Source organism: Nothoprocta perdicaria, unplaced genomic scaffold (genome assembly GCF_003342845.1).
Source record: "Nothoprocta perdicaria isolate Ctin4 unplaced genomic scaffold, notPer1 scaffold_0, whole genome shotgun sequence".
NCBI classification, from domain to species: Eukaryota; Metazoa; Chordata; class Aves; order Tinamiformes; family Tinamidae; genus Nothoprocta; species Nothoprocta perdicaria.
The window spans coordinates 17046101-17072582 of NW_020454092.1; the positions used below are offsets into that span (position 1 = coordinate 17046101).

General features: G+C 35.9%; 1 protein-coding gene across 2 annotated transcripts in view; it reads right to left on the reverse strand.

Moving 5' to 3' along the window:
• Positions 1 to 937: 937 nt before the first annotated feature.
• Positions 938 to 26482, reverse strand: part of EPS15 (epidermal growth factor receptor pathway substrate 15) — a 45329-nt gene continuing 19784 nt past the window's right edge. Inside the window, exons 12-25 of one of the 2 annotated variants that reach the window (XM_026034059.1) lie at positions 25455 to 25540; positions 20470 to 20542; positions 16942 to 17103; positions 16156 to 16353; positions 15133 to 15330; positions 14472 to 14549; positions 14027 to 14117; positions 12875 to 12910; positions 11997 to 12130; positions 9095 to 9164; positions 8158 to 8234; positions 7883 to 8045; positions 5063 to 5241; positions 938 to 3194 (exon numbers count right to left, since the gene is read on the reverse strand). In XM_026034059.1, coding sequence (XP_025889844.1) covers positions 3048 to 3194; positions 5063 to 5241; positions 7883 to 8045; positions 8158 to 8234; positions 9095 to 9164; positions 11997 to 12130; positions 12875 to 12910; positions 14027 to 14117; positions 14472 to 14549; positions 15133 to 15330; positions 16156 to 16353; positions 16942 to 17103; positions 20470 to 20542; positions 25455 to 25540 — 1692 coding nt within the window. In that variant the 3' untranslated portion in view covers positions 938 to 3047. The remainder of the gene's footprint in view (positions 3195 to 5062; positions 5242 to 7882; positions 8046 to 8157; positions 8235 to 9094; positions 9165 to 11996; positions 12131 to 12874; positions 12911 to 14026; positions 14118 to 14471; positions 14550 to 15132; positions 15331 to 16155; positions 16354 to 16941; positions 17104 to 20469; positions 20543 to 25454; positions 25541 to 26482) is intronic. The other variant, XM_026034065.1, reaches the window with a different exon arrangement.

Consider the following 26482-nt stretch of genomic DNA (forward strand, 5'->3'; position numbering starts at 1 on the left):
TTCACTCTAATCAACAAAGGAATTAAATTCATGAATATTCACAGAGTGGAGAATGGGCTGAAAGTAGCACAATCAGAAGCAAAGCACACCCACATGGAAACTTGGCAGGGCAGACCTGAACAGGGGGAGGTGAAGGGTGGAGGAAAACAGGCAAGCAGAGGGAGTTTGGAATTGCCTCAAGAACATGCACAAAGCTGATAAAATTAAGATATATAATGCCTAATTCAACTGATGTGTCAATTAAATGATGATTGGCAAAAGGATTTGGGTCTATGTAGATGAACATAATAAAATTTAACACTCCTGGAACAAAAGGGTTTGAGACAGGTGCTTACAATCACCGAATTCCTAAACCTCTGATGGAGCAGTTTAAGGCCAGGCTCTTATCATAGTGACAAGCATATTTGAAAGAACCATCTCTCCACCGGATCAGACTGAAGATCAGTCAAGCCCTCCTTCTTTTGAGGGCAGCCACTAGGGGATGCTCATATTCATCTTCAGAGATGAATCCTAAGCATTTAAAGCACTTGGGTTCTGTAACCTTTGCACAGGCAAGGATACTTAGGCAAAAGCTGCCTAATTTTTCTCTGAGGATGTTACAACTCCTCATTACTCCCAGCTGTCACCAACTTCAAATGCACTTTAACTAAAAAGCTAAGCTCAAGCTTAAAGGAACTTATGTTTCTCTGAAAATAAACACACTTCCAGACTGCAATTGCAACAATTTACTTGTATATATATTTACATGATATTTTTAACTCACAGCACCATTTTGAAAAAAAAAAAAAAAGCAGGCAATTTATACTTATGTACTTAAACTTTATTTCTTCATAATTACAGGCTATTGTTAGAATTTTTAAACAAAAGGGAAGTCTATAAATAGAGGCTAACCCCACCTGAACAAGTTAAAAAAAAAGTTAAAACTTCATAAGTAATGCCATTTAGCTCACAGCAGTGGTTTATTGGTAGTCTGAGTAGAAGTATTATAGTCAGAGTCAGTAACATGAAATGTAACATCAAATGACTCAAAACTTTAAATTCCATAAAGGAAAGGAAAGAATATATATATATATATAATATATACATATAATATTGTGTTGGTCCACTGAGTATACATTTTTAACAAAAGATAAGAAACTATGTAATCCAGTTAAGCATACAATTTGCAAGATTAGTGTACACTCATTACAAAGATGTATAGATAAGTTATAATACTTGCAAAAGTTTTGTTACTTTTTAGAGCAGATGTTTAAATGCTCATTTCCCAGTGCAAAAGAAAATTGTCCAAGTCAAGTTACCCATTTTCCTGAAAAACTGAGAACTACTCTCAAGATTCTTGCAGCAGCAGCACTGGTAGGTAACTGGAAGAGATTAAATACATGAAAACAAGGCCCAGTACTTCCCTACTCCTCACCCCCCAAAGAGTTGGGTCTTGAAATTTTTCTGTTTCCTCAGCAGAAATTTTACAAGTCAAAAGTGCAAGAAAAAAAAATCCTAAAGGTTTATGCTGCTGCCATACAAATGTTCTTAAATAGGGCAAAAGATGATCCTTTTTGGAGCTGCTCTTGTGAAACTGATTCTCCAGATTGGAGTTCTCGTAAAATGAATAATAAGTTACTTTCATTAAGTTATTTTCATTAACATTCTATCAATCTTATTTTGACTCAGTGACCATAAAGAAATCATCATTCAGTTTTTAAGGTGCAACTATCAATTGGCATTCAATAAATTACACAAACAGAAAAAAAAAGTTGTAAAAAAAACTCTACATGTATTCTTTCTATTCTTAATCGTATTTCAGATTCAACTTACTATTTTGCCAGTTCAGCTGCATATTTCATAGGCAAAAGTGGCTCAAATAGCAGTGGGGCCTCATAATTTGACAGTCATCTTGCCAACAAGAAATGCACATAAATCTTCAATTTAGTTGCTTTATAAAACAGTATCTGACTGTCTTAAAACCTAAAACCATGCAAGAAAAGCAAGAAAAAGGTTTCAGTAAGATGCAGTCTTTCCCATTTAGATGCCATAAAAATTATTATTTCAAGTCCAACAGTAGAACCTTCATTAATGAGAAAAATATATATGCATACATATAAAATAAAGCACTCTACAACTCTGGCATTACTAAGATTTCCTTAGAAGTACAAAAGGTTTTAAATAACTAACTGCTTAATGAGAGAGTGTCAGCCATGGCAGAACAATTGCTTTATGCCACTTTTTGCTCAATTTGCAGCTCCTGACCAATTACAGTCAAACAACTATCTCACTACCTGCATTTCGAGCTGACTTACAGGTGGGAAATGTGCTTGATTTTTCTGAAAACATGAGAATTTAAATACTAAAATAAGCAGTTATTTAAACAATAAGCAGAAAATTGAATTCAGCAGAAACATTCACACATCTTTAAAAGATATTCGATAAGAATAAGCTATATAACATTCTTATTAGACAGTTCAAAAACCAAACAGGTGTTCTCAGTTAACATCTTGTAACTAAAAATCTGCCAAATAGACCTAAAAGGAAACAAAGCCATAAAAGAACAATCTAAATACAAAAACATGGCCATGGAGGTTTCATCTTCGGTACTGTGCTACTTTCACCAGCATTCTTTCTGAAGGAACTTGATTGGGACAATGTTTTCTCATCTTTGAATTTCAGGATTTGTGGTAACAAATGCTCACGAAAATCTTTTCATGCATGATTAGAATGACAATCAGTGATCCTAAAGATGATCTGCAGACACTCTTTCTGTTAAACAGATACTTTGGTGTGCTTGGTTTGCAGCATAAAAATAGCACAGGCAAGAAGATCAAAAGTATACATACTAGAGCAGTATGATACTAGTTGTTTGATAAAGTTAATGAAATTTAAGGAAATTACAAGTCAGCATGGGAAAAAAGTGTTCAACCACTTTCAGAAGTTTAAAACCTTTCATATTTTCTTGCATCCTGTATATATGTTACTTCTGATTAACATTTAAATAGGTTAAGTATTCAGGAAAAGAGACAAAACAGCTGATATAAGACGCAATCTTATTCTAGACTTCATGCTTCTGATATTTCAGATTTACTGAGTGCAATAGCCAGTTCCAAATCCTCTTGCTCTTGCTGCTTTAATCTTGCAAGTCTTTCTTTCTCTTCTCTCTCACTTTCCCTCTTAGCCCATTCAATCATGTCTTCCTCAGTAGAATACTGTAGTTTTAAAAGACAAAATCATCACATTAATAATAGTGACAACTAATCCTGTCCAAGTCCTTGGTTTGAGGGACAATAACAGTTCTTCAGAATACTGGACACACTGTCTTGGTTCAATTGGCCAATTAATCTCAAGGGGATATTAAATGATTTGCTTAGTTTAGTTATTGAGAATGGCACTTAAGCCGTATTTATTATTGTTCATTATGTTCCAAAATTCAGTATTAAGTTTCAAAAAAATTTACTGAAGTGTTAGTATTTAAACTATTTTGGGTTAAGGAACAGTTTATATAAGAAGAAAATGCAACTAAATCAGGAGAATATGTTGCAGAGCACCCCCATATCTGGCTCTGTGGCCCATCCTGATTAACCCTGCTGTCATTAGAGATGGTTTTTCCAAGTGACAGTGACCGCAAAAATTAGTTACAGAATGTGTCTGTTTAATTGAAAAACTGAAAAATGCTTCTGTCAAGAAGCAGCATAATAACAAGTAACTGTGCAAATAGAAACCTAGAAGTAACAGAGTAAACAGAAACAGAAAGAAGAGTTATTTTCCCTATGCATGCTTTTACACACACACGGACACACACAGAGTGAATTGAGTTGCTTTGATATAATGATTATAAGCAAGAGAGTTAGGAAGTCAAAATATATAAAGTTAGGGGAAATCTTATTTTTATTCAGCATGCAAACAAGTAAGTGAAGCCTATGTCTTCATGAATGTCCCAGTATGAAGTCTGAAATAGCCATCACTTCCAGCTAGTGTCTCCTTTGAGCAAACTTCATGGAATAAAAGTAGAGAAATTGGATTTCCCTATTCCTTCACTTCCCCATCCCATCCCAGCTCATTGACTATTCTCAGTAACTAAAGCTGGTGAAAAATACTTTTTCCCCCCTCACAAATGATACAAATATTTTTGCTTTCTCCTCTGCATTTCACATTCTCTTGAGAGCACCATACAGGCTTTCTTTGTACCTCTATCTAATTAAAAGGGATCAGTAAGAGCATTTCAGGAAGTGTCATGCAGCAACACACATCAACCAGTGCAAGTCAATGTTGAGAGCCTGGCAATCCTCAGTTCACTTCAATCAAGCACACAGTACTAAGACAAAAAAAATAAAAACATCTGAGCAAAACTACTGTAAATACAAACTGCATTTCCCAAAAATCAAGCTTGAAAGTGAAATGATGCCTTCCCAAATTCTTGCTTGCAAAAACACAAAAGAAAAAACATATAGGCATGCACAAACCTTCCGATTTGCTTGTATCGCTTGGACACCACGACTTCTATGAAATGGATTCTGGTTATAAAGAGACACTTGCTACCTTCTGTATCACACTCAAGTCTGGAACTTACTAGCCATTCAAAACTCAGTGAATATTTCATTTAAGTAAATGGTTATGAGGCTGTTTTTGAACATTTCAGTACATTGAAATTATGATCAAACAGTTCAGTGACAGCTAAATTAAAAATCACACCTTTCATTTTAATTGGATAATTAGCACTGTGTGCCATGGGTAAATGATTTATATCTGCCATATATTCCAATAAAATGGATAATCTCAAGAACATAAGATATTTAAAAAGTGACCTATTTTCTAGAAGCTAGGAGGCCTCCATAAATAATAATTAAAAAAAAATCAAAAAAGCAATGCAACTTAAACATTAACTGTAATATTTTGCAGTATTTAGTTTTAGGACAGCCTCAGCTGCAAACTAAATGTAAATATTATTTTAATTGGAAGTTGCATCTCTTTTGTACATGGGATATGTTTAAATATAGTAAATGAAAACCGATTACTTCAGTGTGAACAATTCAAAGCTGTCATTATACTGAAACAAACGTAAGAAATGTTTACTCACAGTACTGAAGTTTGCAAAATTGTTGGGGTCAGCCTCTTTACTGATGCTGGTGGGAGCAAATGGATCACAGAATAGATCTGCTTCTTGTTCTTTGGGAATGTCTGGGGTAGGGAAAGGCTGAAATGGATCGGTCGATTTAAAGGAATCTGAAGAGTCTATTTGATTGATAGGTCTTTTCCCTTAGATTAAAATAATTTAAAATGAATTTAAGATAGCAGGTAATAACATGCCAAAAATAGAAAACATGCTACTTGGAATATATCCTTTTCTGGTAAACCAGTGGAGTTGCACTGATTTCAGAGGAGGGGTTGCTAATTTAAGAAGGAAGGTTGTGTCCCTAGTTTCTTGAAGTACAGTCATATAAAAAGGAAGACACATATGTTCATATGCTGATATAACAGTATTTGGGAAGAGAATTTCTGGAAGCTGTGAGCACCTGTTCTATCAGCACAATGTTTTTTCTTATGCTTATTGATTATCCATGATAACCCCTCTGAGGTTTTTTTATTATTTATTTGGATCAAATTAGCAAAATTTGAGTCAGTGAAAAGAGGCATTTCCAGATTTCAAAACACCAACAAAAACCTCCTCTGACTGCTGATACCTGCAACTTCTCTAGTTTTTAAGGTATGAAATAAAAAAGAAAAGAAAGTGTGGTAACAAGCAATTGCAAGCTCAACTATTTTCTTAAACATTGCATAAATAGTTGCAGATAACACAGAATCAGATACAGGCCCCCACCTACCTTGTTCTTTTTTTTTTTTTTTTTTTTTTTCCTTCCAGCTTAACCAGTCAGCTTTCAACACCTTTAAGAACTCAATCCTTCCAAAAATAGTTGAGCTGAATTTCAACCCACCATTCTCTCTATATGTTATTAGTTAGAATAAAAAGGTTTAAATTCATTTTATTGAATTTGACCAGACAATTTTGTGTATTTTACAAATGGTTTGGTACTTAAAATGCTCACATTTCAATACTAGTTTCTGTTGTCATTTTAGATGAAACTTGGAGAACTGAATCGCTATCCGCTTATTATTTTGGATATAACTTTCCCAGGTTAGGGGAAGAAAAAAAAAATCTTCCATAGGGCTAAAGGGATTCTAATGCAGCAGTGATTAAGAGTCTTCTAGGAATACCCTCAGGGAACATATAATTTAGTTAGACACTTCCCAGATCATTTTCCCAGGACAGCCCTCCTGTACAAGCAATATGCTATTACTGACTAATAATGCATGCCTTCCACTTGCTTGAATAATGCAGGAAGAGCAGCTTCCAATGACATCCAGGGAAATTTATTTCTACAGGAGAAGGATTAATAACTGTAGTAATCTGAGATATTCAATCTGCAAAGGGCCCTTTCCTTCCTCCAGCCTGGAGGTGAGCGGTGCTCGTCGCTGTCTGGAAAGGCAGCGTGGATCAAAGGAGGCGAGTTACCCACTCTTCTGTGCACTTTCCAGTACACGGAGAACTCTTAGTAGGATTTCAGAGCATTTATTTGAAAAAGCATTTACTTGTTTTGAGCCAGACCAAAGGAGTCATTAAAAACAAACAGATCTAAATATCCTTTTTTAATTTCCCTTACAAAAACAATTTAACATTTTAGTTTTCAAAGTAGTCCACTAACTGTATATACAGTTACATAAAAAATTTATAACAAAAACAAATGCTTTCAACACTGCATCATATAAACAACCATTAAAATCCATGTGACATCCTTATATCCACAGTCATTATCGAGATAATCACAGTATCATTTTAAGATATGCAAATAAACAGACTATTTTTTTCTAATCACCTATCAGTAAAGATGCTGTCCTGCCACTAGAAGTTACATTTGAAAAGGAAATCTCTATATCAGCTCATTGCCACTTCCATACTATAAATTTAGAAATCCCGAATTGGTTTAGGACCTCTATTGAAAAATAAGAAACTTGCTAAGCAACCAACTTACCCCTTCCCATGTTAGCCATTCTAATGTTAGTTATCAAAGTACTAACTGATTGTTTGCAAGGCACAAATGAGAGCCAAATTTCCACGAGTCAGTATTTGATATTAAGTAGCTGTGTTTAAACCTTCATCTATTATGGTCCCTCATTTTTGGTGAAAATATGAATAGATGAGATAATCTTAAATTATTATGCTGCTTTAAAAAAACCCTCAAAATTCTTTCATGTAATATTATAATAGAAACTGATGCAGTAGAGTTTCTAAGAAATTGAAATGAAGGACAGAAACTTAAAAAGGAGTATTAGTAATACATTTTCAAATCTACTAATAAATGTTTGAAAATTAAGAGGCTGTTGTAACTACTCAGGTTTGTTGCAACCCCTAAATATGTGCATGTTTGATATCATGGCCTTTTCTGGAAAGCAGTACTTCATGTCGGGGAGCAGACCAGAGGATTCAGCTGCTATTCAAACAAAAACAGAGTAGAAGGAATGGGGGCTTCATAACTATTATAACTATTAAGGTTTACTACTATAGACCTCTGGCAAGGCCACCTGGAAAAAATTATCTGAAAACTCTGAGACAGGCATCTTAACCGAGTTTAATTCGTTTTTCTCCAGGCATGTGAAAACCTAAACAGTTCTAATACATCCTCAGAGATAGAGGGAACATTAAGGAATGGAGGCTTTGCAAAGAATAAAACACACGGAATTCTCACTTTAAGCATAATTTACTGTAAGAAGGACAATGTACCACATTAGTAGCCATTTCAGTTTGCAGCCATGTTATGTTCATAATTACTCATAATTACTGTCCAGTTGCCAATATTAAAGTGAAGATAATTCTTAATGTCCTCTCAGGATCAGTTCTTACCAGGTGGTGGTGGACACGGCCTTGTGGGAGTTCCTGTTTTAGGTGGCAGTGCAGGAGGAACATCCTCATTTTTGTCTGGTGATTCCTCAAATACGTTTTTAGTTACGATCACATTGTTGACAGAACCTGATGCAGAAGAACTAAAGGGATCTTCGTTGTTGGCCTTCAACATAGAAAACAGAAGTATAAAAAAAGCAGTAAAAAGCTGAGTACAGTGATGCAAACAAGCGATACTTTTTATGCTTTTTCCATGAGTGGCAGTAGTTTCAGATTACCTTGGACAACATGCTGAAGTCAGCAAAGCTGCTTCCAAATGATTCATTTCCAAACAGAGATGCAAAGGGGTCTGTAGCTAAATGGAAGCAAATAAAGTAAATGGAATTTTATTAAAAAAGTTAAATGGCACTGAACAGCACACAAACAGGAATAATAACCAAGTTCTGACAAGTGTCCACTAGTTTTGAATAAAATACCTTACTTCATATCATTAGCTCAAAACCTGAAGTCCAAAAGCAGCCTTTCATTCGTATGTGCCAAATGTATAAAAACTGCTATTCTACTATAAAGCAAGTAACAGTCTCTGTATCTGCTCACCTAAAGTGTCTCTAAAAAACAATGTTTAGTGCAGTTAAATTGAGTAGGCTTACAGTCTGAAATCACACCAAGGTTAGGATCATGTTACTTTGGGAATTCTTAAGAATTTAAAGTGCTAGATTCCTCTCCAAAATATCTTTAACCATTAGTTGTTAGAGGATTATAGCAAAGCAAAGCAGCAAAACTTCTAATACCTAAAAAGCCATGATCTGGTACTTATTATATCCTAGCTTTGTATTATCTGACAGGAGACCTATCTGCTATGTTAAAGTAATGTGAAAGCCCTAAAATCAGCCCTAAAGGAAGCAGTAAATCTCATTCAAATTATCCAGTTGCTTAGGTCAGGATATTTTACTGGTCTCACATAAAGCAAGAAATATTTTTACAGAATCTGTCATCAGTGATAAACACTATAGGAAATGAAGCAATTTTGGTTTGTAATACCAAAAAACACTCCCTATCAATTTACGTCCTTTCATTTTCTAAATTTTCCTATCAAGCACAATGTAATCCCTAAAATGCTCCTGAGTTCACAGTCAGAAGCCTAATGACATAAAAATAATCAAAAGTAAATAAAAATAAAACCGAAGGTATTTGGTGTATATAGTCTACCATTACCTAGATCGTTTGATGTCGTAACAGTCGTTCCACCAGGAGCAAAAGGGTCATTTTTCTTCAGTGATTCTGTCTAAAACAAAACAAAAAAAATCTTTTAGAGGAAAATGTTTTTCATTTGGTTTTGTTTGTTTTTTTCCCCATATTTAAAGATTCCTCATTCTAAGAATACAATCACAATTTATTTCAATATAAGAGTTTTTAAAACCAAATACTAATTTTCTGCTGCTAGGTTTAGTACAAGAAGCTAAAAGGTCGAGTTAAGTATGCCATGTTCTTCATTGCATACATGAAGAAAATCAGACATTTTAATGGTAAAAGATCATGCATTTTTCCCCCCAACAAACACCAAATACAATCAAGAATCCATGATTCACATTCGTGTACAACAGGCAGATACACAAGGTTTCTTCTCAGAGAGGATATGAATTGTGATATACAGTCCCCATCTCCAGACTCTGATGAATATGATTCATAAATCTTTAGATTATAACTGCACAAGAACAGAAGACATTTTACAATGGTAAAAATCAGCTCATCTCCCACCTAAGCTCTATAAAGAGAGAGCCCTGTTTTCCTGTCAGGATCAAGAGACTCATTTCAATACAATGTATTCCTGGAGAGAGTTTTCTTTGCATGACCTCAAGACATAATATTCTTACAGTTAAATAGCTTACAAATAGATCAAGTACATGACACTCCTCCTGGCTTACTTAGCTTAGAAGTGCTACTTAGAAGTAGATTTCTAAAATACATAATATGAAATCTCAGAATCTTATGCATCATTTTTAATATCAATTACACCTCTGAGCAAGCTTAATGCTCTCATGATCATTCCAAGTATCTTCCAACTACTCCTTTTAAAAAACAAAACGAAAAAATGACACAAGTTCAGGGATACCTGCCATTTTTCTTTATACTAAAATAGCAGTTTTGGAAATAGCTTTTATCAGTGTAAATTAGTCTGCTAGCAGAAACTCTTCTGCAGAACCATGATTTCAAACGGATGGAAAAAGAGGTAATTACTACTACAAGATATAGAAATATCTAATACCCTTGTATTTCTACAATCAGACCAGCTTTATAAAAATCCAAATACAAGCTATCAGTACATAAAGGTACAGCAAGACACTCAGGATGAAGCATAGCTCAGTCCCGTCCAGAAATGCAGACCTCAGCAACCCTAACTCCTGCAGACCACATAACCCACACCACAGGCCCACTCATGTTCTCTTCTGTACTTCCCTTAGCAGACCTTGATGTTATCAAGAATTGTTTGCAACAGAAAATGTAATTTGGAAAGGGATAGTCTGCTGAATTAATAATGAAGAGTGTAGAAAACTCCTTTTTAAGGCTGTAGAACATGAGCTAGAGATTTGACTAACATGTACATCACAGAGAAGACAACACTAGAGAAAACATTAGGCAAAATGAGTTTGTGTGGGTTTTTGTCAGGTACATTCTCTACAGCCCCCTAACTTGCCTCCTAACCATCCATGTGCATTTAACACACACACAGACACACACACACAGCAGTTGAAAGGAGATGGCAACAGGATGAAATCAACCCTTTGGTATGAAGAATTTTAGCTTCTTAATATAAGTGCTTATCTACCAGCCCAGAACATTACTTTGTCTTCATCAGATTCTACCCTACTTCTAAGACAGTTTCTTATCCAGCTCTATCTTATTATACATTGAAGACTGATGGATAGATGTTCAGTTATAGCATGAGCAGCTTGAAGTTACACTTAAGCACAGCTGGAAGAGAGATTCAAAGTGCATCTACTCAGGAAGCATCCAGGAATGATAATTAGGCTTCAGTGACTCATGGAGCAGGTAAATGGCCAAGAAGGCCAATGGCATCCTGGCCTGCATCAGGAGGAGTGTTGCCAGCAGGTCAAGGGAGGTGATTCTGCCCCTCTACTCAGCTCTGGTGAGGCCGCACCTGGAGTACTGTGTTCAGTTCTGGGCACCCCAGTATAGGAAGGACGTGGAGCTTCTGGAGAGGGTCCAGAGAAGGGCAACCAGGATGATTAAGGGAATGGAACATCTCTCGTATGAAGAGAGGCTGAGTGAGCTGGGCCTTTTTTCTCTGGAGAAGAGACGGCTCAGAGGGGATATGATTAATATGTATAAGTTCAGGAAGGGAGAATGCAGGGAGGAAGGGGACAGGCTGTTCTCACTGGTGGCCAGCGATAGGACGAGGGGTAATGGCCACAAACTGAAGCATAAGAAGTTCCGTCTCCAGGTGAGGAGCAACTTCTTTACTGTTAGGGTGACAGAGCAGTGGAACAGGCTGCCCAGGGGGGTTGTGGAGTCTCCTACTCTGGAGGTCTTCAAAACCCGCCTGGATGCCACCCTGTGCCACATGCTGTAGGTGTGCCTGCTTGAGCAGGAAGGTTGGACTAGATGATCTGTAGAGGTCCCTTCCAACCTTAAATATTCTGAAATATTCTGAAATATTCTGAAATATTCTGAAATATTCTGAAATATTCTGAAATAAATCCCAAATATCTAAAATAATCCGACTTTTCAGATGGTGACATCCCCATACGATTTCAAAAAAAAATAGATACACCAATAGATTCAACAAGTTTTAAAGGACAAATCAAATATCTTGACATAATCTGATGAAATTGTATCTTCAGTTTCATTCAATGATAAAAATTTTGCCAGCTACCAATAGTATCAGTTCACTATCTTAATCATTCTAATTTGAAGCACAGTGACGCTCCATACTGGAGCATTTTAAAGGGTTTTGCATATATTTCATATATTTCATATTTGTGACTATTTCTAAAAAGTAGGACATACAAGTAGACTTATGATTTGAGAATCATCTTTTCAAAGCATGACCAAATGCACAACACAGAAGAAATGAGAGGCGTGCTATCAAACTTACTGTGAGGCTGCTGTTGCTTGCAGCGCTAAATGGATCAGTGCCTGCAGCTACAAATGGATCAGTGGAGGATTGCTTGAAAAAACAGTCAGCTGCAAAAGGATCTGAGCCTTTGAAAGGATCACCTCCAAAAGGATCTAAAGAAGCAAACATCTCATTAATATTTCTGCTAGCTTTATTCAGCTTAACATCTTAAAAATAAAGCATTTTATATTGCTTATTTCATATTGCAGAAAAGTGACAGCTAGGACCAAGCATCTTTCAAGAATGAGATTCACCTTTAAGTAACTTACATTCAGTGATTTAAAACACTGGACAAGCCATTTTCTGCACGTGATGCAAATTCTAGATAGTGATAATGTTTCAGCTCTGGAACTATTTAAGCACAGATTCTTTATCTACCCCTCCCTTAAAAATACTCTATTTTACAGAAGCTAACATTTTTCTCAGAACTCTCCTACAGTCCTCTCCTTAATTCCCCAAATACAGCTAATGTTTTCTTATTTGGCACTTGGTACACAATGTTATTTTGCTCCAGCCTTATTATAATCCATTTTACTTTTGCCAGCTGGAAGGTCATCCAGGAACAAGAAAGCAATGTAGTAATACTGCCCACACAGCCAACTAAATTGAGAATATTCACTTTTAAAAAATGCTCAGCACTAGAGAAAGTTGCTAAATTGAAAAGTTCAAGGATGGAGTGCTTCTCTATAGAGACTGAATATAAACAGCTAACTGCTGCTACTGTTTATCCATCCTAATGCAACTTTGAGGTCATTTCCATCTTTGCCACACTGAAAATGGTGACTTGTCTTTCCCGTGTTCCTCTACTATGAATCATCTATAAAACCAGACATATTAATCATTAAAAAGTTCCTTACCAATTTTCCCAAAAGGGTCATCTTTGAAGGGATCACCTGTTTATTAAAGAAAAAAAAGCTTTTTTTAAAAAACATAAAACATCTATGGAGGTGAAGTCTCATGGGATACAAACTTATTTCTGCAAGTAGAATCAGCAACTCCCATTCAGGAGAGCTTTACTAATTTCAGCAGAACCACATATAAGCACCTACCCCTGAGGATATATGGCACATAAACCCCAAAGACTGACTAGTAACAGGCATACCTTTCACTTCTGAAAAAAGCTGTGTTATTGGCTGTACGTAGGTCAACATCAATATAAATACAAAATCAAACAAAATCTGCACGGAAGCATTCAAGATAAAAGTGTTTTAAATTATAGTTTAATTAATTTAGTATTAAACTTGAATGCTGACATACATTCAGAAGCCAAGTCATCCTAAGTAAATTTAGCCTATTTTCTTTCTGAAGCAATCTGAGCTAAACTGATTAGACCATCTTAATTCTGAAAGTATGTCAAGGCACATTAATGTGGCTTAAAACAGCTGCTCTAGCAATTAAAGCAAATTAACTCCTCTTCTCCCACACTCCAAGTGTCTCCATGCAGATCACTCTGACAAAATCAGTGCAAGAGCATTTGTGTTGAGTTCCTAAAATACAGCACTTGCACTAGATGAACAGATGGTGCAGTTCTACATACCTTTTTCTGAGTGCCAAACTCGCCGTAAATAGGCCACAGCCATTCATTCTCAGCCACCCACACCCTCCCCACAGCACAGCTCACTGAACCTCTAGTTGAGCTGTTTGTGATCTCTGCTGTAAATTAGATGAGTGACATGAAAGGCATCACAAGTCTGCCTGCACCTTTGATATCAAATGCAGCCTCAGAGGCGGGATGGGGGAATACTAAGGAAGTGCAGTGGGAGAAAACTGCAGTGCGGGAAAGTGCAGAGCTAACAGCTAATAAGGAAGTGCAGATAGAAGAAGGAAAGAAAAAAAATCCTGGGACACTCATTGCTGGTTTTGTGAGGCTGTTGGCTCCACACTCTTGTCACTCAAACACCTTCACATTTACTCTAAAAGGACCAGTTCCAAGTCGTAAATTAGTCTGACATACATATGTTCAGACAAAACATCTTTCTGCAAATCCACACTTAGAAAAGTTTACTTACTGCCAACAAAAGGGTCAGACTGGAAGAAGTCTAAGCTGGCTTCAGAAACTAGGTCAGGTAATGGATGAGATTCAGCATCGAATGGATCTTCCTGGGTCATGTAAAAGTAGGAAGAGACAAGTATGAAACTGTTAATATGCAAAGGAGGGAAATGCATCTCATGTCTTTCTTTTTACCTTTAGGAAACTTAAGTGTCAAATAATCAGAATTCTACATAATTCATCATTGGGCATCCAAAAATATTTCTAAACAGTCTGCTATATGAGAAAATAAATTTGCTATATGACAAAAACATCATATTCCAAATACAATGAGTAAGAAAATTATTATTTGATTTCTATGCTAGTTTATAACCATCATGTAAGTAACTGACAAGAGGTAAACCTGAACAGTTTAACAATTACTTAGTTTAAGGTTTGCCTCCATCAAATCTGAACAAACTCACTTGTTTTGTAACAGTTGCAGCTGGGGTTTCTTTTTTTTCTTCCACAATAGCTTCTGTTGTTTCAGGACTATTTCTTATCTGCATAAGGAAAAAAAAAAAAAAAAAAAAAAAAAAAAAAGGAATTCTGCTTATATTTAAAAACAAAAAACAAAAGAGTTACCTGCTATGTATACCATTCTTCATATCAAAGAGTTAAAAATACTACTAAAGCTATTCTACTTCAAGAGAATCATAATTATTAGAGAATATACTCAAAATATTCCATGAACTCTGTGAAAGTTATAAACACACACACACACAAGAATCTACTTGGACACAGGAGGGGCATCTAATAGGCAGGACAGATTTTCCATATTATTCCTCATTATGTTCTTATTGTGTCAACTGGAGATGCCTGCTCTCCTTAACATCAATTATACTATCAATTTCTTTCTTTATTAAGTATTTGTTTCAAAGCAAAAGGTCCTGTTACCACTTTCCATCCAAGTGAAATGTCTCCTTTCCTGACAATCAACTTTCAGATCAATTCAATATACTTCCTAGGGTAACACCACTTGCGCAAGTGTTTCAAACAAAAAAATCAGTCTTGACCCACTTTTACCATATTCCAACTTTACAGCTGCATCACATCATGATCAAGCAGGCAAAACACTTTACTCACTGGAGCCGCATTGCTTATTTGTTCATCTTCTGCTAAACTTTCCCTTTCAGCATTATCATTAAGGTTAGCAGTTTCACTGCTGCTGTTGCTAAGACTAGAGTGATCTGCAGTTCCATTAACAAGAATATTGTTTGGCTGGGAGTGCCAACTGAATTGGTTCTTTTCCAACTCTTTCAGCTCAAGAAGTTTTGCCTGCACCTGTAAACAGAAATAAACATATTCTTATTAGAATGGCAGCGCATAGAAACTAATACATGACCAATACTAAGGGAAAGGTAGAGATATGAAATAATTATTTTTCAAACAGAAAAACTGTGTTCTTTCAAATCAAAGGATAAATCTCAGATGAGCACAAATTTGACTTAAGAGAGACCTCAGATTATCCAGGAGCTAATCCTGTCTAAAGCACGAAGGCCCCTATTGCTAAGCCTCTTTTGAGCCAAGAAAAATGAAACCAAGAGTAACAATATAACCGCCCCAAAAAATTGGTACAGATAAACATGACCAATCACCTATAATGCCTACCTTAAATCTGTTTATCTCAAGCACCTCTTGCTAATATGGAGAAATATAGAAACACTGCAACTTACCTCCAATGAAAAGATGGACAACATATATAGTAATATACTATACATCTTTTCAACAGGAAAAAATAGTGTCTCATGAACACACCAACAAAAGAAATGGCAGAGCATGAGCCAGCTACAGCTGGAGAAACAAAGCTTAAATAACTATTGCATATAGTGAATTTAAACTATCCATTTCTTAATTGTTAAGTTAACACAAATTAAGTATAATGAACGAATCCCTTTTGTAATCAAAACTTGGAGAGATATTACAAAGTATTACCCTGTGACTTCAGTCAGCCTCTAAAAATCTAAATAACAGTCAGCACAAAAAAAATTTCTGAAAGCAACTGTAAGACATTAGCAAACAACAGTAAAGGTAACACTTTTCCGTAAAAAGAAACATCCCTTCAACCCAAAAGATTGTCAACTAAAATGTTTTTTCATATTGCCTTACTAAATTGATTTCCTGTTGTGAATCTTGCAGATGTTGCTGAAGAGGTCCCAGCTGTGCTTTCCCAGACTCTATGCAGTGCTCAAGCTCTGCAGTTTCTTGCTGCAGGCGACTCAGCTCCTCTTGAGCTTTGGTTAGTTCATCTTCATAGGCTGAAATTTTTGATTCTTGACTTGTAATTTCACCCTTCAGCACAGCAATCTGAAGCATAAGCAAGTATTTCAAAATCAAATTTCAAAAAAATACACACCTAAACTATTATTTATGACCATAATAGGGAAAAAAAAAAAAGCTGACCAAAAACATGACCATTATAATCATACCTGACCAAAAGGCTAATTCCCTATAGGCATCTAGGTGTCAATGAGATCATGGTCTTCCTTTCCCTGCTCCACTCCCATCAACATGGATATCTCTAATATTGGAATTTTTTTTTTTTTTATACCACAAAGAAATACTGTAGATATATATGAGAGGAAAAAAATCTGTATGATGCTAAGATGATTTTTGGGGGGAAAACAGGTAAGAAAAAAAAAAAGTCCCACAAGTGCTTCAAATTATATCTATAGTTTGCACACAACCTTATGGTTCTCACTATATTATTGGCACATCAATACTAAATTAGGAAGTCACTTAGGTGAGGGACATTCCCTACTGGTCACAAAATGCAGAAAATCATGATGTATTATTTAAAATGTTTTGTCTTTCCTCAGCAGTAAGACATTGCAAGATTACTTTCTTCAAAATGAGACATTTGCTTTGCCATGGGTCTGAGCCACTAGGTCTTACCAAATGGGCCTCCTCTGCACACTTCTGCCTTATATCATTAAGTTGCTCTTCCAGCTTAGCCTTCTGCTCATCAAGATCATTAAGGATTTCCTGGGCTTCCTGTTTCTGAGCTTGCAGCTTTTGCAAATTACTGCTCTCCCGTTTCACTTCATCTTGTAGATCCTACAATAAAACAGATTTGCTTCAGGTTGGTGTTTTCCCCCCTCCCTCTTTAGACCACTAAATTCTGTAGTAATTCTTTACTACAAATTACAATACCAGTCCCTCAGATTTCAATTGAATAAGAATGCATCTTTCAAAGACTTAAGATTTATAAACACATCAGAAAAGCAGTAAAACTGTTGAGGTATGCTAGAGAAAAAAAGGGAAAAGAATTCAGGAAATGCACAAGATAGTCGAGAGAAAGAGAAATCCAGGGAAATAAACAAACTGATACAAAAGAAGAATTATTAGACACATAGAGAAGGTTGCAATCTTTCAGGAAAATACGTTAAATGAAGGAAGAATCATGAGAGAGGAAAAAGAAAGATAAGAAATCAAAGAGGCTTTTTAAATTAGATACAAACATTATTCTGTTGTTCTAAGCAAGAGATTCCTTGCCCTTTTAAATTATTTGTTTCAGATTATCTATCCATGTATTTTGATACACCTATAAACAATCAGGACAAAAAAGCCAAATGCTGTCAAATCTGGCACAAGGCAAACAGGCCACATTGCAGCAGTCAGGCACTAGGAACATGGCAAAGCTCAAGACAACTGACAACTGGGACAGAACATACAAAGAAGCATCTTTTTATACCTTCAAAGCAAAAGAAGATTTTTTTATGAATTAAAGAAAAGAATAAAAAATAAGTAAGACTCACTAAAGGAATAAGTAAAGTTATATGACTGATGTTGTACATTAGTCAGATTAAATGATTTGCTGATTATTTCTGATCTATGGAAAAATCAACACTGACCTCTAATAGCAGCCAGTGGCCTAGTTGATTAGCAGAATATCGTGATAAACTTATCTTTTAAATCGCTTTGAGAAGAAATAACCTCAACATAAGCATTGAGATAAAAAAAAACGAGCTTAAGGAGATTTTACAGTCTCCTTTTTTTCTAAAAGGAACAAGCATTTACATATACACAGGTTAAAAATAGACAATCCCACTCTTGCTACATCACCCTTGAATCCTAATGTGCGTCCTAGGCACAGCAGTAGGGTCACTCAATCTGACAGCTCCCAGAAAAGAAAATTCATGATCACATGGCTGTCCCAGAATTAACAACAGGTCAGAGTAGGTGTATTCCAGAGAACTAGAGATAATACTCCAATACATATGTTCATAAACTAAACAAGACTCCAATTAACCTTTGATTTCAAGTCATACCCTTGTCACAGGAAAAGGGCATCTTACCACTCAAGTATTGAGTGAGATCCCATAGTCACACAATGAACATAATTGAGATGGTATAAAAAGTGGCATTTTTCTGCTAATAGCAAACTTCATATTAGATTTATAATCATGATAACCCTCCATAGCTATATGGCATAGGACAAAGAAACCTCTAAAGATCTGTATTTCCACTAAAGGATAGACAACGGATTTAATAGTTTGTCAGACTGCTCCTAATGATATGATTCAAGTGCTAAGAACCTACATGTTGGCAGGAGCACAGACAGACTGACAGACTGTACCCATGTGTGTGAGGTGCTGGGTGGGCAATCAGAACTGCACGGATGTGGCCGGGTCCCTCTGCTTGAGGCAGTGTCTCACTGCTAATACATTGTACAGAGAAAACTGTTCTTTCTCTTGTAGAATTAATCCTCAGCTTATTGTTATTTGTGAAATTATAATTAGCGTTCATGAAAATAATTCTGGTATCATAAATCCTGGAGAAGGATGCCACTAAATTAGCCTCATAAAAGGTGGTGCTCATATCATGGATGGTCTGTATACAGTCTGTATACAGCCTTTAAAAATGCCACTACTAGAAAAAAAACTGAAGAAAATAAGTTGATGTGAAGATATTCTTAGCCTGTCCCTAACATTGTCTGAAGTTCTAGAAAGTTTCACCAAACAGGTCCTCCAACATTAAGGACTAACAAGGAGATAAGACATAAAAGGCTACAGCTCAAACACAAGCTGCAGCCATACCCTATTTAATGCTGATGGGCTGTTGTTTTTCATAACAGCCAGTAACAGACTGTCCCTTCTCTGAAGACTGACAGAACTTGACATTTAGCAAGGGACAAATAGCTTGTGTGATCACTAAGAGGTTAAGGGCGTGTGACAGTGGCTTCCACTGCTCTGGATACAATGGTTGCATTGAGTCCAGGATGCAGCTGACTATCAAACACTAGATGAAAAACATACACAGATCACACTAACGCTGCCATGTGTTAGGCCTTCTAAAACAGGAACTAGATCTGGGGCTTTTGATTTAGCTTTATGTATCTCTCGTGAAAAAGATGCCAGAGGACAACCCTCACACGAGCACACACAGAAATTGCAGAGCTCACTAAGAGAATTATCATCCAATACACAGTTATTATCATGCAGTATGCACACCCAATAAGAACACTAATAAGACTTTTTAATAGTGTGAAAAGGTAATCTGCATAGTGAGGGGGGGAACGATCACTGCGTGCACAGACAGAAATCAGGGCACAGACAACTTCTCTCTGCATTTCTTCAGCTGCTGTAGCTGGCTGCCATTGTGACTAAGAGGCCAGCAGCAGATAATCTGCTGAAAGGTCACACTATTAATTATCACCCAGGCTTGAAAGGTATTAAATATCCAAGCACAAAATTCACAACAGTGGTAATACGTAGGCTTCTTTTACCCCGAGACAAAGTAAAATGCAGCAATCTTGCATTATTTACTTTTAACTAAATAATTTATTTTCCACTGCTATTCTTAAAATAAATCTAGATCACACTGAAGTTTTTCTGTTTAATGCAGCAACGCCAGCTGCCTTCACAGCCTATGCTTTAACTGAAATACTGCTTTGCAGCATTTAATTCAGGGCTAGGCTCTTCGCATGCTGAACACCAACGTCTACTACATAGTTTTTAATTCATTTGAAATACTCATGAAATGAAGAGTTTTCTAATATTTATCAAAGTTCAATTCCATCTTTTTAATTAAAATAAATAAATATTTTTTAATTCTCCTACATCAGTCAAAATTAACTTGAGGCAAAAAACTGGCAATTATTGCAACTTAAGTAGTCCCATGTACAAGTCCATGCAATTCAATCACTTAAGAGTTTATTAATTTGCAATATTAGTGTCTTCATCTTCTTCAGTTTAAATTACATACTATATTTGCTTTGATTTAAAACTCCATAAAGCTATACATTCTAAGAGTTCATTATTTATATAAGCACCTCACCAAAACACATTCATATAAAAAATACATTCCAAAATACCCTTTTTCTTAGCCACCACTAAGTGATGCAATTCTAAAAGTCCATAATCTCATTGCCATTAAAACACCACATGATTCAGTGTCTGATACCTGAGCAGTCTTATTTACCTGAACCTCACTTGTCCTCTGTTTGATGGCATCTTCTTTCTCCTTCAGGTCTTGCTCTACATTATTCTTTTCCCTAGAAGACCAGCAAACAATGCAAGAATACTTCAGAACATCAGCTACAGCAGGTACAGTTATCCAGCTTCCTAAACCTGTATCTCTCTTTAAATACATAGTGAAACATTAAACACAGAAAAGAGGTAGGGGATTTCTGCTTCCCAAATTATTTACAAGTCAGAAGCCTACATAAGCGTTCTGCATTAAAAAAATAAAAAAATGTCTTTTCACCCAACTGCACTTCAGTGATAAGAATGGCTCAAAAATGGAAGGGGGCGGGAGGAGAAATCAATGAAATACCGTCTTCAGTGATCTCACTGTTGCTATGGAGCACTTGCCTAATGAAAACTGCTGGGAAAAAGGGGGAGGGATTGCATCAGATTCTGCCTATTAACCCCTGCAAACACAGCAATTCCTATGCTGTGAGCAGCTAGGAAACATTTCTCGGAGGCCAAGCTAGCTGATTAATTAACCTTGCTTATCAGGTTTTAGATATTTTTGCCGGTAAGCTCAGTCAGAAGAGACATTAGATTGCTGCAATCGGTATGTGCTTAGATACTCCATACATAGTTATTTGCTGCGTCATGTCGTCCGTCCCTATAGATGTTTGTTTGAGGCTAAAAGTGATTACTGCTGACAAGGAAATTATTACCAATAAATTCTTCACAGTCAAAAATAACGATAGCTTTAAGAAATGAAAAAGGAAAAGAATGGGAGGAAAAAATGTAGATACACAATTTAGGAAATGTTAATTTAAAAAATTGCTTCTCTCTAGACAGGACACACATTTCTCCTTTCACAGATGCAGAAGAGCACTAGGTTTTACAGTTGTAACCATAACTTTTGTATCAATTATTCTCAAAGTGCATGCTTACTTTTATTAAAAGTTTTCATTACTAAATTAATACACATATTACAAGTTAACATTTGTTTTATATGGTAAGCCTAACATATCCAAATAGTGAAAAGCTATTACTAAAATATCATTAAAATTAAAGTAACTTTGTATTTTAATAGCTAAAGCATGGTAATCAATACAAAATTAGTGGTATACGCTCTTATCTAAAAATAATTAAAAATAGTCCCTTTCTGTCCCCCAAAGGGCAGGCTCCAATACCCCCCTGCAGCTGGCTTACACGGGCCAAACAGTGGGCAAGCAACTAACTGGAAAGACTGAGCAAAGAACTATAGACAGACATAATAAGAAAACCCAAAGTACTGGTCCTGGACAAACGAAAATGAGTGGAATGTAAAGAGCCTGCAGACCTTTGTTTCAAAAAAAAGGAGAAAAAAAAAAAAAAAAAAAAAAAAAAGGGCAACACAGGCAACACAGAAGTCTACTCTATTCACAAACTCTTTTGAATGCTTCCATTTCTTCTACAAACTATCTGTTATAGTCCTATATAATGCTGTTCAATGCTCAATAACAGCAAATACCAAAAAAGAAAAAGCACAAATAATTGATTTATTGGTTAGGACAGACTTCCTGGCTTATTATTCCCCATACCAACACTCGAAGAAAAATAAAAATAAAAACAGAAGAAAACTTCTGGTCTTGCCAACAAAGGGCACTTCAAACCAACTTCAATCAATTTATGAAGACAAAACAATTTTCCTACATAATTTTAGAGGAATTAGGTCAGGAAAACCTCATAACAAATCAAGTAAAGGCAATTACTTTAAAGAAGCATAGATATTTTATGATTTACAAGCAAATAACCACAGTAAATCCAGAAATTTTATACTAATTTGTGAATGGAGTATAATCATTTGTGAATGGGAGTCATTACAAACGTTTGTGACAGCTGACAACTGAAGAGCCTTCAGTCCACTGATGCATTCAAGCCAAATAGGAGACAAGCCTGTCCAGACTTATTCGTTGCCAACACACAGAACCACATTAGCTACAAGAGCTAGAAAAAAAAATCATAGTCCTTTTCTATAATTAATGATGGACGACTAGAGACAGAGCTTGTAGCATCATCTTGCCACACATTCCTACTTTTCCATACTTCTATACGTGCAGAAATACATGCCGCAGTGCTTCAGCTTGGCAGTGTTGGAGGGAAAGGTTCAGGGTTTGCCTAGTTTCTCTTCCCCTTCTTTCTCTCGCCCTGTATTTTTGGGCTACAATTCTCAGTTATTTCCATGACAGAGGTTAGCAGAAAGCATCCACCACATATTAAAATTCTTATCACTGCATTGCTAAGAAGCCGTAGATCTCTGACCTTGAAAAAACACAACCTGATGTCAGTGTGTAGCAGGGAGAGATCCTGTTTTTCTGGAGACAATCTGCCATTTCCTTATTTTTGAGATCCTGACTTAGCAGCTTTACAGTCCTTTTAGATACTGGTTTGTATTTCATCACATAACTGCTGCTGTCCAGCACGTATGAAGGATGGCAGCTCTGGAGAGACTTATAAATCAAGCTCCACTACTTACATGCTCAGAGAGAAACGTGGCATTGTTAAAGTTGAAGAATTCCAACCATTAGTGGGTCAGAGCTAGCTTTGAATGCACAAAAGCAAAGCATGGTTGTTGGGGAACAAAAAGAGGTTTTATGGCCCAAACGGAATATTAAGAACATCTGGTCTAGCCTCCCACAGTACTGATCAAAAAAGCTTCACAGATAGACTTCTAAAAATACACTGTGACTGAAACTGAATTTAGAAGCCTTCTGAAGAAAGCGGCAGTGCTGACAGGCTTAAAACGATGTGGATTCCACAACATCCCTAGGCAAATCGCTGGGGAATTGTCCTCACTAGTAAGTGCTCTGCATTTTATTCATTTGATTCCCATGCTTCATCTTCCTGATAGTACTTTTTTTTATTGAATTAGTTTCAAAAAAAAAAAAAAAAAAAAAAAAAAAAAAAAAAAACACCCAACCTGTAAACTGTAAACATAAATGCATCATCTTTGATTTTTTTTGCTCAGTCTCTCAGAACTATGTTTTCCAGACACTGTCATTCTTTAGATTATCTTATTTGCTCCTCTGCTATTTCAGGTTGGTGGAATTTTTTTTTAAGCTGTACATCTCAAAAATGGCTCAAATATGCTACCACTAGACCTCATGAATGCAATTCTCATGGTGACGTTTCAGTGGAGTCATGGTATTATGACATACTCATTAAAAAAGCCAAACAAAATTTGATGAACAAAACAGGTTATTTCAATTACCTTTTTGTAAGCGAACTATTAAGACTGGAATTGGGAAATGCTGGAAGGAGGCATACAAAACCAGTCCTACTTAAAAACATGGATTGCCAAAAAAATTTTTTTTTAAATGCTGACATTCCTGTTAACCATCATGGTCACCTGTGCTTAGGAAATGCACAGAACAGTAATATTTACTACCAAAATAACACTTCCACATCTGCTAAAGAATTTCTAAGTCAAAAATTTTAATTCCTTCTCCTTTCCTTTTTTTTTTCCTTTTTTTTTCTTTACTAGAGCCACAGTTTATTTTATTGTATTGCCAGTCTGTCAGTCATTCTCAGTGCAACAGCACAAATCTCTTCTACCGTTTTACTTTGGTTTGAAATGAAGGCTTAAGCCTTGATTATTAAATGAGTCCTATTCCAGGGCTCTGAAGTATATCAAAGAAAGTTTCCCTCAGTTTAAAAATATAATATTTCCCCTACCTTACCTTCAAAGCATGCTGCAAATAATCTAGTATCGTCCAAGTGTGTCTTAAATAACCATCCAAATATATGGGCCAATAATGCAGTGGAAGCAATGACTATCCAAATGTCATGGTTCACTTGTACCACACAGTGGAAAGAAAAATAAAATAAAACCCACCAAAATATAACAGACTAGCTTGCATGTTATGTTGCAAGCACACCTCGTAAAAAGGTTTCATCTAAAAATTCATATTAGAGGAAAATAGATAATTTGCTAAGATACAGAGATCAAATTAATTCATCCCAGTAAATTAAATTTCAACTTAATATATGAGTCCAGAACTAGCACTGAAAGAATCTAAACAGGAACACAGGAAACCATACAAGGGTGAAGTGAGGAGAAAGTGGGAGTAATAACAGAGAACAAGCAGTCACTGAAGTTAAAAACATCTATGTATTTAGGAAACAGACTGTGCTTTGACACCTTGCCAAATTAAATCATTCCTACAAGTGACATGATTAAGACAGGCAAATTTCATCATGGTGAAGCATCCTCAGTGTAAGATTCTAGAATTAACTAGAATGTTAATGTTCTCAGTAGAAAAAAATCTACAGTGGATTTGTGATTAAAATCAGAAAAATACACCTGCAAGGACTGTGCAACATTAAGATGACGACTAAGAAAATAAAGTTCAAAAATTACCTTAAAAATTAATACTGGGATGTTTCAAATTAAAAAGCATTCCTCCTAGTATAATAATTTATTTAGCCAAGTAGAACAGGAGCATGATGATCATCTTTACCCTTACAAAAATCCTTGCAGAGGCCCATATGCAAACTGTCATCTTCCCACTCTCTGCCCGGCATATTTCTAGGTTTTCTCTGTCTCACCTCCCTGCCTCCACTGGAAAAAAAATGTCTTTAGGAGTCCAGAAAAAAAAGGTCACTAGCACCAATTTTTATCATGGGTCCAATACATTGAAGATCAGCTCTGTTCCTGTCTGTCAGAGATGAAAAAGGGAGCGGTTTCAATCTTGTGATGCTGGAATATGCAGCAATCACATGCCCAGAAGGCATAACAGGGAGCTTTCACAGTCGTGCTGCTATTACACGAACTCCTTCAGTGAGCAAAGAGCAGAAGGGTTAAACAGTGCAACACCAGGGCCATTCTACAGACATAGCTACCAGTGGCACTAGCAAAGCAGACTGTATTACATTCAGGGTTTCCCTTATGTGCTGAACTGTTCTTAGGAAAAACATCAAGAAACAACTGAATTTAAGAACTAAAATTATTCCTCCTTTACCTACCTCTGCAGGTCTACTATTTCATTGTTTAATGTATCAAGTTCCTTAATTGCAGAAAAGTCTGCTACAGAACTCAGTCCTTGAGTGCTCTGAAAAATACAAAAATAAATACTATTAGTTTAAAATTTATGCTATCTGACTGCTATCCTCACTTTATAACAGGACAGCCTATGCCACCACAGAAAGCAATAATTGCTTGCTACATTAGACTCTTGAACTTTTAAAAGCAGTTAATCTAGCAGATGCCAGATTAACAAAACACATCACATACCCAATGCATCCAGCACCTCAAACTGAGCTTACATCTCCTGTAAACACTTGATGACATTTTCACAAAAAAACAAGACCACCTGGTCATACCAAAGCATAATAAAACTAGTTTTACAATATGAATTTGTGGGGTTTTTTTGGGTTGTTTGTTTTTTGGTTATGTTAGCTGGCTTCCTTGCACTCATTTAAAAGTGGAAAAAACCTCTTCACTCTGGCGGTTCTCATGTTGCAGACAACTGACATTTGATTTGTGATGCTTGAGCCATATCAAGCTAGGTCAACAAGAACCAACAGAGTACTGACTGAAACCTTGATGACACAGACATAGATAAGGCATAAATAAGACTGACCCTGGAGTTCCTATTTCCTTACTTTATTGTAATAAGGATATATAAAGATAAATTATTTAAAAAAACAGAAATGATGCATAATAAACACCGAAGACACAAATTGAAAAAGACAATTTTTTCGAGTGTGCCTTATCCCAACTTGAACATATTTAGGAAGCCATACTCACTGCTATAAATAGATCATTTCCTTCAAGTCTTGAATAAAATTATCCAGATACTTGTACATATATGTATTATTAGTTTTTAAAAGCACATGAATTCTCAAAAGTATCACAAATATAAAGGAAGAAAAGAATCTTTAAATTCAGAGGTTTATTTGGAAACAAGCCAAGATATCACTTACTATGTTTTTATTCAAACTTATGCTTAGAAGAGGGGAAAAAAAATAAAGGAAAAGACCTAAAACAGTAA